This window comes from Rhinichthys klamathensis, unplaced genomic scaffold, assembly GCF_029890125.1.
Source record: "Rhinichthys klamathensis goyatoka isolate OS25496 unplaced genomic scaffold, OSU_Roscu_1.1 h1tg000105l_1, whole genome shotgun sequence".
NCBI classification, from domain to species: Eukaryota; Metazoa; Chordata; class Actinopteri; order Cypriniformes; family Leuciscidae; genus Rhinichthys; species Rhinichthys klamathensis.
This window is the reverse complement of record NW_026606644.1, coordinates 2,751,040-2,766,933: the sequence shown is the minus strand read 5'-3', so window position 1 is coordinate 2,766,933 and position 15,894 is coordinate 2,751,040. Positions and strand designations below refer to the sequence as shown.

Below are 15,894 nucleotides of genomic sequence, written 5' to 3'. Positions count from 1 at the left end.
ATGCTGACTGACATGTATGCGCTTGAATCACTGTCACACGCACAAGCTCAGAGCAATATTGTAAGTTACTGCATGATAATACATTTTTATAGCAGAATAATAATACATCACGATACACAGTCTCACTTTTAGTTATGTCTTTTAACTATTATAATATTTCGAAGGGCAAAAACATGAACTTTAACTATCGGCTTTACTTCTTCAATCAGCTGTCACTTTAGCGCGAGGCCAGTAGCATATAGCATTAGCACCTCAGCTCCACCCACGTCCCGCCTCTTTGCCCATTTTCATTTATCCGGGAGTGACGAGAGGTGACGCGCTGCCAAGATGGCGACGGCCGGCCCCGCCCACTTTAGGCTTCAAAAACGCTCTTCAGAAACCTACGGGTGACGTCACGGACACTACGTCCACATTTTTTTACAGTCTATGGGGGCGACATGAATGGTGAGTAAACGATAAAAGACTTTTCATTTCCGGGCAAACTATTTCTTCGATGTGAGGAGCAGTATTTCTTATTTCAAGAGTCTACACAGCATCTCTCTGTTTGGCTTTGTTTTGCAAAGGAAAACTATAACTATTTCCTCTTAAACTGTGATTAGTCCTGTCTCGATCACCTGTTAGTGTGCTTGTTTTGATCCAGTCTAATTGGAGTTAATTTGCGTAATTGGAGCTTCAGTGCGATGCTTGTTTCCAGCTGAACTGAGTCGTTGAGAAGCAGTTCAAACATGACTGCACACGATCTGCAGCGGAGTGTCTTGTAATCGCTCCTCTTGTGACACTAAGAGTCGGAGCAAACAAACAAAAAGATCATAACACGGAATCAGACACCTGCCGAGTTTTCCTCCTTCTTCTGTGTGTACGAGAGCAGAACGACGAGGTAAATAAACCTGATTAACATTCGGCTCTAATGGCCGCTGCTGTGTGTGTGTGACGGTTAAACGGTGCTCTTGACAGATAGATACTTAAGAGCCATGCTCTCCTCCGTTGTTATCGCTTTTGGAGACCGTAATGAGTCTTTTGCTGTTAATGGGCCCTTCCCATGCGCAGGGGTCTCGGAGGTAAGCAGTAATTGTGTACCTGTACTTCTTGTACCTGATGGAAATGCCAAATGGGGGAAGAACGAGATGAAAAACAGGAGAAGGAATGCAGATGCTGCATGCTCAGTCTTGGGGAGGTTAGGAGACTATAGGTGTTTAAAAGTAATTAAAGCTTAGTCAGGATTTTATTTCATCCTTGAAAGCTGGGTGAAAGAGGTTTTCAAAAGAGCTGGTTTGAAAAAGCACAGTTCAGTGGTTTAGTAGGACAGCTCTGGATCTCAACTGGAATTCATGGATCCGTTGGGGGAAACAGTACGATTTTGATAAAGAGGGTCCGTTCACATTTTCTAGAACAAAGAGTACATTTGTTCTAGAATATATATTGGTGTAACGATATGCAAACATGACGGTTCGGTACTGGTTCGGAACAGCAGGGGGGAGAAAACTAAACACAAAAGATTGTTTTTATCTGTCTTAGCTAATGCTGTAAACTATAGCGAGTCCTTAATTACACATTACTATAATATTAAAGGTTACAATTAACAACAGAGCCCAAATTATTACATTCAGTTGCTATTTATTTTTAAATATATAAGGCAGGATTTGCATTAACGTCTAAATCTAATTATAAAGTTAATTTTCTACTCCAATTAATTTTTGAAATATAATCATTTACAAATACATTGTCTGTCATAACTTAATTGTTTTCATGACAAATTTATTTAAACATACATTAAATAATAAGACATTACTAACAGGTTAAGTAAATATAATGATAAAGTGCATATACAAAATGCTTCTCTCTAGAGTTCTCTCTTACCTGCTGTCGACACTAAATGCCTGAGGTAAATGTAATGATACGTGAGATATTATTCTCAAGCTGTTTTATTGATATCTTTCCACAGTTGAAACACTGGTTGAGAGATGTAAACAAACATACAGAGTAATTGTTTCTTCTCAGTTTGCGCTTGGTAGCAAACAGCGTTGCACTGCTGCGCGCGCCCCCTTCTGGATTGGAGTGTGGGTCGCCTGTGACTGAATGACGTGACATCCGTACCGTACGGTTCGGGACGAATACATGTATCGTTACACCCCTAATATATATATATATATATATATATATATATGTGTGTATGCCTAATTTGCATAAACGTGTTAAAAATACAATGTAATATTGTCTGTTAAATTGTCATATCATATATTTCATGAATATTTAAAAAAGTTATGCCTAATTTTCATATTATATAAACCTAAATGAAGCTACAATACAAAAAAAATGGTATTATTGTATTAATTTTATTTTTAATAAGCAGGGTACAATTCTCACTATTAACTAACCCTTAACTAACTATTAACTACGACTTTTTCCTCAATTAACTCCTAAATACTGCTTAGTAATAGTTAGTAGGTAATTAAGTTTAGGTATTGGGTAGGATTAAGGGATGTATAATATAGTCATGCAGAATAAGGCATTAATATGTGCTTTATAAGCACTAATAAACAGCCAATATCCTAGTGCATGTTAATAAGCAACTAGTTAATCGTGAGAATTGGACCCTAAAGTGTTACCCCACAATCTAATAATTACTTTTATATTTACAGTGACTTTACGCAGTATTTAGCTGCTATACTTTCTAGAAAAAACAAATATAAACATATAAACAGACTAATATTTTCCCACTGAGTGAATGAGATGAAAAATGTCACGGGGTGGTGGCGGCTAATGTGGTTATTTTCAGTGTAACAGGTCAAGCGCTGAACTGGGCTGTTTATTCACCCGGAGGCACCTTCTGTTTCTCTATGGGTTCAGTGGTTTGGAGAAGAAAACACCCAGTGAGTGTTTGGCATTTGCAAACTGCACTTGGTGCTATTGGTCTGGGCACATATGGCAGGACAGGTGGGGTGGGGGTAGGAGCTGACCTTTCAGATGCATAGAGGGTGTAGTTATTGCACATTATATAGTCTGTAGGTTGCTATTTGTCAACTTTTTTGAAAGCTTGTGTGCAACACAAAAGCGCAACATCCGTGTTTCCACAGCTAGAGTGAAGAAACACGTCCTCATAGTGTCCACAAAACTCGCAAATGGCTGCTGGGAACATCGGTGAAGACTTCAGCTGCATGGGTGCCATCTTATCTTACAGTCTTTCCTTTCATCTTAATATTACATTTCATGTGTATTTGGAGTCAGTGTCAATTAGAAATAATTGCTAAGGACATATGACAGCTTAATCAATGTGTATCAATGAATGTAGAGCCTCTATTTCCTGCAAGGAGGAATAAACAAATGAATTAACTGAGTTGTAAAGGTGTTTTTTTTTAAATGTATGTTACACTGGGGGGATTGTTACTGCAGTTATTGATTTTTGAAATCTATAAATCATGGCGGTTTACATCTAGTCTGATGAAAAGATTTGTTTCCCCTCCAAATTGTTCTGATCTGAATGAGACTGGTTGCAGATCTTTGATTAGACTGTGTGTGTGTGTGTGTGTGTGTGTGTGTGTGTGTGTGTGTGTGTGTGTGTGTGTGTGTGTGTGTGTGTGTGTGTGTGTGTGTGTGTGTGTGTGTGTGTGTGTGTGTGTGTGTGTGTGCGTGTGTGTGTGTGTGTGTGTGTAATTATTTAATGTTTTATGTTTAACGCTACATCATTAATTTTGTAATATTTTTAGAATTAAATGTTTTAATAATCAAGATTAAAAAAAATTAAAAAAATTAAATAAAAGCATCTTCTCTATTTCTCTCAGACTTTTGTATCCCACTCTATATTATCATGGTATGTAATATATCTCTTTTATTTTAGTCCTAAGCTACAGATGCAAAAAATAAACAAACAAATAAATAAAATATGATATAAACCATCTACTTCTGGTGTAGGAATAGAGGGACAGATAGATAAAACACATACTTAATATTCAACATCTGACTGTTCTTATGCTGTTGTATGAGAACTGAACTGAGCTGGACGATGACATCATTTTTTTTTGCAGAACTGCTTTATAGATGAAATGAACTAATTTAATAATTGATGATCTTTACAACCGAACTGAATCAACTCTAAACTGACTTCAGCTAAACAACAGCCGAAAAGCATCATTTTCCTTTTATCATTGTAAATCTGCTTTGAAACAATCTGTATTGTATAAAGCGCTATATAAATAAATGTGACTTGACTTGGGCAAAGAGTACAGAATATAAAACCAGTGACTGCCAGCCCTGCGGCTCTGGAGTGTTATTAAACTCCTAGACTGGCATCTGGTCTGTGTGTCTGGTGATTCCCTCATCAATATAGCCGATTTAAAAGTGTATTCTGTCCCTGACTGGACACAAAACTGGATGAAGGACACACTGTTCTAGATTAAAAATGGTAATTCTGTAGATAAATTGTCTATGCACCTTCATTTCTCTCTAAACCATGCAAATAAATGGTAACCAGTGGCTGTCAAGCTTGAAAAATAACAAGAAAGCTCCAGAACTAGTCCAATGTGAGCTGTACACTACAGTAGCGGCCAAATGTGATTTTTTTTTTTCTCAGATTTGATTAAACCATCAAAATATCAGGAACATATTTTAGATTTTTTAAATACAATGGAAGAACAAAACAGTAAACTTGGTTAAGGGATTTTTCTGACAAAATAATTTGACAAGAAAGACAAACTACAGCTAGAGGGTTTTTTTTCACTATGCAAAAAAAAAAATGCATAGAAAAACAAGCAGCTCACAGGAAAAAGTATACACTGACTACACCATAGGTATTATTGTTTCATTGGTTCTCTTGTTTTTGCATGTACTGTATGATCATAATTTATTTGTATGACAGCCTGGCCAAAAATTATGTCCGCACAATTTGGCATGTTTCATTGCGTTATCACACACACACACACACACACAAAAGACTCCAAGCACAACTACGCAATAATATTTGAATTTCGGGTGAAGATGTAAATTTTCCTAGGCCACACATCACTTTTGGTCACTACTGTATATTCCAAAGCTTCTGAAGCTATACAATATTCAAGGCTGTTTTCATTACATCGTTCATTGAAATTTTTGTCTTCCTACTCTAGAAACGTACTATTGAACTATTCTGAACTATCCACTTATGTTGGTCTCATGGGATTATTTATAGAGAACACGGAGTACAGAATCCAATGAAACACTAAAAAGAACTTTTTATTGTGTGTATTTTATGCTTAATGAGTTGAAAATGGACATTTTTGTTCAATTATTTAGTGTGTTGAACTTACGTAAACCCTAGATGCTCACGACTTGCTATTCTATTACTGAGTCTATTTGGTTGTTTCCCTAAACTCTATAAGACACAATGATTCATTTCAGCCATTGTCTCCTATCTGCCCACCCTCGGGGGTCAGAGGAATGGCAAACGTCCATTTAGAGAAGTGAGCACGTCTGTAAATCTCTCCAGCACTCAGGACATTTGATAACGTCTGTGCTGAAAGAGCGTAGGAGTGTTTGTTGTTTTCAAGCACTTGCCATTTGGAGACTTAAAGCTGCTTTCCATCCTCCTGTACTGTAGGTTGTGTCGTTATTTATTTCAAAATAATGTCTTTTTCTCTGCTTTAGGAAACAGGATTGTCAGCAGACATTTCGTGTGATGGCTTGTTCCTCCCACTTTATAAGCAATTCCATTTCCTACACTTTTGTTCATAACTGCTGTACTTTATCCCCATGATACACCAAACAGGAAGCCGAAGGCTATCAGCAATGTTTGATCTTCTCTATTTTATTTATTCATTGTTGTCTTTTGGCACTCCCAACATTTGAATAAATCCATCTGCCATGATGTGGTGGATTCTGGGAATGGTTGAACATAAATGTGTATATAGGACACATTTGTACCCAGAAGTGAGCTAGACCCGACAAAAACTCCAAAAACCTCTTTTTGGGGATTTCTTTATTTGTAAAAAGGCATAATAAGTAATACAGATTTTTTTTTAACTGTAAAAATGCAGAAAGTTTTCTGTTAGGGTTAGGTTATAGTTTTTGTAGCTAGCTTCTTATGAAAACAACAGAAGTCTATGCAATGTCCCCATTTAGATAGCTACGCAAATCTATGTGTGAGTCTGCATTATATGTTTATATATATATGTATATATATACACTCACCGGCCACTTTATTAGGTACCCCATGCTAGTAACGGGTTGGACCCCCTTTTGCCTTCAGAACTGCCTCAATTCTTCGTGGCATAGATTCAACAAGGTGCTGGAAGCATTCCTCAGGGAGTTTGGTCCATATTGACATGATGGCATCACACAGTTGCCGCAGATTTGTCGGCTGCACATCCATGATGCGAATCTCCCGTTCCACCACATCCCAAAGATGCTCTTTTGGGTTGAGATCTGGTGACTGTGGAGGCCATTTTAGTACAGTGAACTCATTGTCATGTTCAAGAAACCAATTTGAAATGATTAGAGCTTTGTGACATGGTGGAAGTAGCCATCAGAGGATGGGTACATGGTGGCCATAAAGGGATGGACATGGTCAGAAACAATGCTCAGGTAGGCCGTGGCATTTAAACGATGCCCAATTGGCACTAAGGGGCCTAAAGTGTGCCAGGAAAACATCCCCCACACCATTACACCACCACCACCAGCCTGCACAGTGGTAACAAGGCATGATGGTTCCATGTTCTCATTCTGTTTACGCCAAATTCTGACTCTAACATCTGAATGTCTCAACAGAAATCGAGACTCATCAGACCAGGCAACATTTTTCCAGTCTTCAACTGTTCAATTTTGGTGAGCTCTTGAAAATTGTAGCCTCTTTTTCCTATTTGTAGGGGAGATGAGTGGTACCCGGTGGAGTCTTCTGCTGTTGTAGCCCATCCGCCTCAAGGTTGTGCGTGTTGTGGCTTCACAAATGCTTTGCTGCATACCTCGGTTGTAACGAGTGGTTATTTCAACCACTGTTGCCCTTCTATCAGCTCGAACCAGTCTGGCCATTCTCCTCTGACCTCTGGCATCAACAAGGCATTTCCGCCCACAGAACTGCCGCTCACTGGATGTTTTTTCTTTTTCGGACCATTCTCTGTAAACCCTAGAGATGGTTGTGCGTGAAAATCCCAGTAGATTAGCAGTTTCTGAAATACTCAGACCAGCCCTTCTGGCACCAACAATCATGCCACGTTCAAAGTCACTCAAATCAACTTTCTTCCCCATACTGATGCTTGGTTTGAACTGCAGGAGATTGTCTTGACCATGTCTACATGCCTAAATGCACTGAGTTGCCGCCATGTGATTGGCTGCTTAGAAATTAAGTGTTAACGAGCAGTTGGACAGGTGTACCTAATAAAGTGGCCGGTGAGTGTATATATATATATACTGTATGTATATATGTATAAATGCATGCATGACACTGAAAACAGGAGTAATGGCTGATAAAAATTCAGCTTTGCATCACAGAGATAAATTATATTAAATTAGAAAACATTTTTAAAAACATAATTTTAAATTGTAATAATATTTCACAATATTACCATATATATATATATATATATATATATATGCTCTCTTAATCTCTTTCATTCAAAGCACAAACCACAATCACCCCATCATGGCCAAGCGCGTTACGAAACCAATTACCAGCAAACACTGTTCCCATGAGCCACAACAATAAACTCAGGAGAAAAACAGAACATAAACCAGCTGGAGAAGAATAGTTGTTTGAATCCATCCATATGAAAGAGAGACTATCGCACAGAAGATCAATAAATCTCCCCATCAAGCTCAGCATAAATGAATTTGGAAAGTTTCTCAGGTTCGTAATTGCTCTAAGACTCACTTTATTCAATAGTAACGGCAGTGCAGCCATAAACTAAAACAGATCTTCTAAATTGCATTTGCATCAACTAACCACAGCAGACATGCTGTAAACATCATCACCAAATGGAGAACGAACCCATGTTTTTTATGTTAATATTATTCTTTATTAGATTTATGTTTATAGAATATAATGTTCGGTTGGCAGAGGGCAAGAATGGAAAATAATCCGTGTGCTTGAGTAATGAGAGAGATGGAGACAGTGAGAGAGAAAAGCATGGGGTGAGTTGTATTCAGCTGTCACTCAGGGTGGGTTTTATGGGTCTAGTACATACTATCAGTGTCTGGATGACAGTCACACCCTATTAATCTCTTCAAGACACTCTCACTCGTTCTCTCACAGGGTGTGTGTGGGTGTGTGTCTTCCCAGTCTGTCAGTAACACTCTGTTTAGTTCCTGTCTCTATGAAGCCCCTCCTTCTGGAAACCACAATGTGCTCTGATTGGTCGATTGGACCAGTGTGTTGTGATTGGTGACCCGCATAATGTTTTGCAGAAATATCACGCCTCTTACCATAACTTAGAGTTTCAACACACTACTAACGCAACTCAACAAGGTCTCTGCCTCTTTTTTTCCCCCCGTACACCTTGGGTGGGGATTGTTTAAACGAGGAATACTGTGACGAGACGTTCCTAGAAAAAAGCTCAAGACTACAATATGAGTTCAGAAATGGTTTTACTAATAAAGAGCATAACTCTCTTTGGAGTGACTTTGTGCTTTGTAAGTTTGCAGAACTTTTTCATGTTCAAACAGCCACATTACACACCAAAGACTGTAAAAATGCATAGGCTAATATAAATAGGTCCTCTTTAAATGAATTCAAGGTAGCAATGTGTTGCATGTTCTCATGGTTTCAGAGCAGTTCACAATCAATGAATACTACACATTTATGCCAATAGATATAGGCCTATAAATGACATAATTATTAAATTCAGTTTTAAGCAGAAATATTTAAAAACTTGGTGTACTTTAGTCATATAGTTTTCTTGGTCTAGAAACTGTTGTTTTCTCTCTTGTCTTTCTTGCTTTGTTTCTCACTTTCGTGTGTTTGGCAGGGAGTGTGACTGTGATTAATGTTGAAGTAGTCGTCCTGTTGAGGACCAGATGCAGGAAAGAAGAAGAGAGGAGACATGTGGATGGTGTGAGATGAGTAGAAGGGGGAAGAGGGGGATGATGAGAGGAGAGCAGTCACAAATCTTTGTCAGGATGGAGGATTCCTGCCAGCTGCGAGGCGGAAACCACAGGAAAACCTCTCGCTTGTGTTTTGGCAGGCACACGATACACACACAAACACACATTCGTCCAGTGTTGTGTAATAAATATTCAGACTTTGAGCCGTATTAGATCAGACATTTACTCACAAGTTGCCCTCCAGCAAAGCAATAAATGGCTAAATGCATGAACACCAACCAGAGGATCGTGCTGTCAGACAGGGTGATTTTAATCAAGTCAAGTTGTTCCTGACCGTGCTCTTTATTAATTTGATAGAATATGTATTTATAATTTATATTTTATAATCTTACAATTTATTTTTATTTTACTTATGTCATATTATGTTGTATTATTATTATTATCATCATTACTGTGATTTATAATTGTTCTAGTATTTGTCATATTTATATATTTTTATATGTTATATTTGTACACATTATACAATACTTTATATTATTGTTATTTATTTATTTTTTAAATGTGGCAGCGCAGTGGATGTACAGGAAAAATAAGAGTCAGCAGCTGTGTGTGTGTGTGCTTGTGGATTTATAAGGAAGGGGATTGGAGCTTCTGCGGTGCTTTAGATAAGAAAATTAAAAATTGATCACAAAGTTCTCTCTCACACACACACACACACACACAGTGAGGGCTGGAAATCTCAGTTTTGCTACACAATGTGTGGAGTGGTAATAACTGCTTTTTGTGTGTGTGTGTGTGTGTGTGTGTGTGTTGTTTAGAAGGTGGATCCTCTCTCAACATGGGGATACAAAAACTGCAGAAAAGCAATTTCACCTCTCAGCCTCACCGCAGCTGTGTGTGTGTTTGAGAGAGAGAGAGAGAGAGAGAGAGAGAGAGAGCACAGCCAGTAATTGCTAATGTGGAGCAAAGACGGGCCAACAGAGCATGAACGAGAGAGAGAGAGAGAGAGAGAGAGAGAGAGAGAGAGAGAGAGAGAGAGAGAGAGAGAGAGAGAGAGAGAGAGAGACTCAAAGGCCACGATTCAGAGCATGGTGACACTTTGCTTGAGTCACCATTTTAAAAAGCATCAGATTGAAGTCTGAATGATGTGTAGAGACAGACTGAGATTGCTAGACAAGATGTTATTTGAATACCCTGTGTGCATGTGTGTTGAAGGGTCATATAAGGGTGTCTTATTTGCTATATACATAGGCGTAATTTGCGGGTGGGACATGTCCCCATCACTTTTGGCCAGAATTGATCTTCTCGCCACCATTTTTTGTTTTAACATCTTGCAGTGTGACTGTACCTAATACAATGGAAACATCTCCAGATGACCAGATTGTTAATTTAGTTTGTTTGTGTTAAATCAGAGGTGATCCAGTGCTGGAATGCGTTGTTTTTGAAATCATGTCGAGTGCGATGTTCTCATGCGACTCGTGCAAAGTCTTCACAGAGACGCGCTCTTCTATCTATCGCTGTTGCGGCGACTCCATTTGTTGCGGTGAAATCACAAAACAAAATGCACACAAACATGTCCATGCTCTTGATTAACTGATAAACATAATTGATTTTAGTAAAAAAAAACTATATATATAAAGGTGGACTACAACCCAGAACCTCTGGCACTCTTAAAAAGTTTCACCACCAGTCCATTAGGACACCCAAACATTGGAAAAAGTAATAGAAAATGGTTTACCTTTTTTTGATGTGTGTATTTGTGTGTGACCATCCATAAATGTCTGCATGTGTGTCGTTTAGCAGGTGCGGGTGTGTATCTGTGTGTGTAGTCGCTTGTTTGACATCCGTATGCTCACTGCAGTCTATTCACCCGTGAAAACAGGCTGTGTGTGTGTGTGTGTGATGGTACAACAGCTGAGCGTACAGTTGTAGCGCTTTGACGAAGCAATGGAGAACAGGAAGAAATGAGGGAGAGCGAGAGGAATGAAATGGGCAGTGGGTTAATTTGGAGGCTGTGCATGTTCACTCAGGTGTGTCTCCCTTACAGACGGAGAGGCGAGAAACACACTGTAGCCAATCAGAACGCTTGAACTGAGAAATGGGCTTCCATTGCAAAGGGCACATTCTCACGAAGCTATTAAACAAGTCCAATCACCCTCTCGTCTGACTCTTTCATCATACTGTGTGTGTGTGCTCCATTTCTGAAAGTGGCAGATCAATTCACTAGCAGTCCACACAGCAGGGAAGATGGCTGTTTGGAATGATTTTTGTATTCACTTGGATTTTCTTCTCTCTCTCTCTCTCTCTTTTGCAGCTCCGTCCATTGTTCCCATAATGCATCAGGTCAGTTCTACGATGAAAAGCATCACGTTGTCATGGCCACAGCCTGAACAGCCTAATGGAATTATTCTCGATTACGAGCTGCGCTACTATGAGAAGGTAAGGTGTGTGTGTGTGTACATGTGTGTATGTCCATGCGTATGCGTGTGTGTGTGTGTGTGTGTGCACGTGTGCGTGTGTGCACATGTGAGTGTGTGTGTGGACTGGTAAACCCTACATTATGGGGACAAAATGTACCCACAAAGATGCCAATATCCAAAATCCTTGTCCTTGTGGACATTTTTAGTGCCCATGAGGAAACTGCTTATAAATCATACTAAGGGATGTTTTTTTGAAAATGTAAAAATGCAGAATGTTTTCTGTGACGGGTAGGTTTAGGGGACAGAATATACAGTTTGTACAACTTTATACAAATCATTATGTCTATGGAAAGTCCCTAAAAACATGAAAAGACAGCGTGGGTGTGTGTGTGTGTGTGTGTGTGTGTGTGTGTGTGCTGCATTTGAGGTAAACTGCTCTTTTGTCTGGATTCCTCCTAGAGAATTATGGGTGTTCTTCACATGTCACATTCATTTTAACACTTGTAATGCAGGACTGCAATTGTGTCAAATGGAAGAAAGGTCGATTTCATTTTAGATTTGATTTGTTTCAATGAACTAATTAAAATAGTGGCTGTGATGTTGGCAACTAGGATATGTTCTGTCATTTGTTTGTCCTGGAACGAGATTTCGGTTTAATAAACAGTGCTAATCGAACTGCAAACCCTAACTATAACCATTTAAAGTCCCCCTGTATTCAAAGACACATCTTTAATCACCAACATGACATATTGAAACGTTTTTTCCTTGAAAGCCTTAAAATAGCTTGAATGTAACTCTACACCCTTGCCTCATTTTTTATATGCGGTTCTATGAATATGTAATCTCAGAGATCCACTCGTTCACATGATTGGTTTCAAAGTAGTTTGTGACATCAGAAACACCAGCGATTTCAAACTGCGTTTTTGAAACTGTCTTTGGTTCACTGCACTTTTAAAGAGAAAATACTCAGCAATGGTGTTGACTTATGAATTTACACATGGTTTGTCTTAAAGCATATTAAAAACCCCACGTAGACATATAAACAACATTAAAAGCTTGATTTTCACCATAGGGGGACTTTAAGAATTTATTCATTTGATGCTTTTATCCAAATATCTTTACCTCACTGCAGTTTTAAAGAGAAAATACAAAAAAATGGTGTCGACTTGTGAATTCACACATGGTTTGTCTTACAGCATATTAAAAACACCACATAGACATATAAACAACATTAGAAGCTTGATTTTCACCACAGGGGTCTTTATGAATTTATGAATTTGATGCTTTTATGTTACATTTTAGCTATGTTCTACTAAACTACAGGGACCTACTCCTCAAATCATAGAGAAATGATTGGTTGATAATATTGTTCAACCCTAAAATCTGATGGTTACAGCCATAAATGTATTAAAAAAGAAATTATTTTAATGACACTTTCATGATGGATAATCTCCAGCCAAAAAGTCCCGCCATGCTTTTGTTTGTTATTGAATATTGTGTGTCTGAAATGTGACATTATAATAGTAAAATGGAGAGTGAAAGTTTGTTCAGACAGTGCATTGAAGGGACGTCTCAGTGACCCCTTTGTGATGTCATTATGATGAAGTGAGGTACAGTGGGTTGCTAGGAGACAGCATTGGCGGGCAGGTGGTCGGGTTCAGCAGTTTCCCGGGCCGGTCCCTGCAGAGAGATGCTGAAACACAGACCCTCTCACACCAATTACACCTAATGATTCCAGAGCCTCCTGTGCTGACACACACACACACACACACACGCTCTACAGCCGTCACCCCTTTTAGAGACATCATGGCAGAGCATGATGGACATGCACAATCACACACATATACACCCTCTCGCCAGCAGTTATGCCTTGTTCCTTGTCTGATGTTTTTTTGAAATGTTAATAAACTCCTAATTACTGCTTATTAATAGTTAGTAGGTAATTGCTAAGTTTAGGTTTTGGATAGGATTAAGGGATGTAGAATATGGGCATGTAGAATAAGGCATTAATATGTGCTTTATAAGTACTAATAAACAGCCAATATCCTAGTAATATGTGTGCTAATAAGCAACTAGTTAATAGTGAGAATTGGACCCTAAACTAAAGTGTTACCGAAATATTCTACACGCCACTTTCATACAAAAACTTTTTGATGACAGCATTTTGTTTTTTAAATACACCAGCTGTTTCTAAAATTTCAGCTTTTCTGTGGTCTGTGTGTCTGTAAGAAAAAATGTAAATGTAAAATGTTTCTAATTATTAATATGTTGAGGTATTTTTAGATTGTAATGGGATAGTTTGACAAATTAATCATATTGAACAGCCATAACAGTACTCATTACTTATGTTCAGAACATAAAACATAAATTACCTTTGCTGTTGTACATGAATCTCTGGCCATAGTTTAATCTAGCTGTCAAATGCATAGACAGATTGTTTGATCCGTGTAGTGAGTTTGACGTGTTTTTCATATGGGTGCTTTTTGACTTTACTTAACTTTTTTTAGTTAATTAGTTGCATCAACACAGGTGTAGTATCATGAATCATGAATACAATTATCAATACACAATATTGCCCAGCCTCAACCTCAATATGTCAACCAAATAAAAAAGCACAATAATTTGTGGGTGTTCTCACACTTGGCAGGTTTGGTTTAATTAAAATGAACCCTAGTGTGATTGCTCTGTTAGTGCGGTTCATTTGAATAAGTGTGACATCGTAACGCTGACATCAGAACCCTGGAGATGGGTTTTGGTCCACTTCCAAACGAACTCTGGTGCGGTTCGAATGAAATATAAACGCTACATGAACCAAAAACAGGACATGATGTCACAAGATGTGACTTGTATGCTCAGTCACACATACTGTTTTTTTTCTCGTCATAGTCATGATGTTGCCCATCACAGTTCGGTACCGGCATCAGAACCACGTCTCCTCACAGCAGATCTGCGAATTCCTCCCGCTGTTTTGACTCCTTGACACATTTTATAATCTCTTCACGAGTTCTCAGCTGGTAAAAAAAAACATCATATGTAGGCTACGCACACACAACGAGCACATTTATCCCTGCACACAGCATTGTTTTGGATGTTTGGTAAGTTCCGTCGTGAAATATACGTAATAAAAGCCGACCAATCAGGTTGTGAACGTACTCCTATGCCTTTAGGTTCGGTGGTATAATGCCAGTGTGAACACTAAGCGGACCAGGACTAAATGTTTCTTTTTTTTTGTGTGTGTCCTCCTGACCAAACAAACCAAGCGAACCGAACTACGAGTGTGAACACACCCTTTAACAAACCATTATCTGACGTTCATTTCCTGTTTAAATTTACCATTGTTAATTGAAATTATATTTTGTAAGTTGTTACACCCAGCCCTGATTAGTAGAAAACACATGCACAGACTTTCTCTTTTTCATGTAGTGACGGAAGTCTACAAACACTGAACTGCACATTTCTCTGGAGGACAAATCTTTAACTATTGTCATTTCTGCAGTGATGTTTGGCAAGATAAATGAGCTACGTTATGAAAATTGGTTTAATCAAAAGCTTGGGGATAATAATGTCTATATCCGGGATTATTCTTTCCTCTCGACAATAGTTTACTCAAATGCAAATAGCACAAGTGCAGCACTTATTTCCTTATAAATATGCATGTCGTGTAATCATATGCTGATTTATAAAACAGGCGAGAAGGAGGAAGGTACTTCAGAATCAGACACCGCACAGAAAATATCATTAATGCGTCTTTCTTTTAGGCATGAAAACATGAGCGATGTGGAAAGCGTGTTTCGGTGCTTCAACCTCATCTGCTCTTTGAGACCTTATAATTACAGACTTGTTCATGTTTTAGAAATATATTGGCAATATTGTTTTGATAACAGGTTTTTTAAAAGGTTGTTTACATGGTTGTGATTAGGAGAGGGTGTAAAGAAGCAGACTGATGGCGCAGACGGCTGTCACGAGGTCTGCTATGTTTATGAGCAGGCCACGCCCATTCTGCCACTCAGTGAACCAATCAGAGACAGAGGGAAGGGCAAGTGTAATGTTTAGAGAAAGATTAACGCTGATGTGTGTACTTTTTCATATATCCATTTTCCATTGGTAACTATCAGTGTCGGGTATCGTTGGATACATTACAAGTATTTATCGTGATTCGTGAATCGTGATTACCTTTTCAAGTTTCAAGTAAAGTTACAACAAAATACCTGAGTTACTTTTTCAGTTAAAAACCTTCAGCCTGAGGCTTATTCATTTAACTTTTTGTGTGAAAGGGCTTTTACATTTGTCAAAAGTAGACCTCAAGCCCAGCCCAGGTGAGAAAGAGTAATGCAAACGTAACATACTTTGAAGTTATCTTTCCTTAAAAAGTAACTAAGTAACACAACTAGTTACTTTAAGGGAATAGCGCCTATTATAACACATTACTTTTATAGTAACTTTCCCCAATAGAAGTATATTCACTACCTAT

At 38.4% G+C, this 15,894-nt stretch overlaps 1 protein-coding gene across 1 annotated transcript in view; it reads left to right on the top strand.

The window, feature by feature from the left end:
• Positions 1–15,894, top strand: part of LOC130087267 (ephrin type-B receptor 1-B) — a 280,806-nt gene that overhangs the window by 210,477 nt on the left and 54,435 nt on the right. The window contains exon 6 of the mRNA XM_056253524.1: positions 11,318–11,442. Coding sequence (XP_056109499.1) covers positions 11,318–11,442 — 125 coding nt within the window. The remainder of the gene's footprint in view (positions 1–11,317; positions 11,443–15,894) is intronic.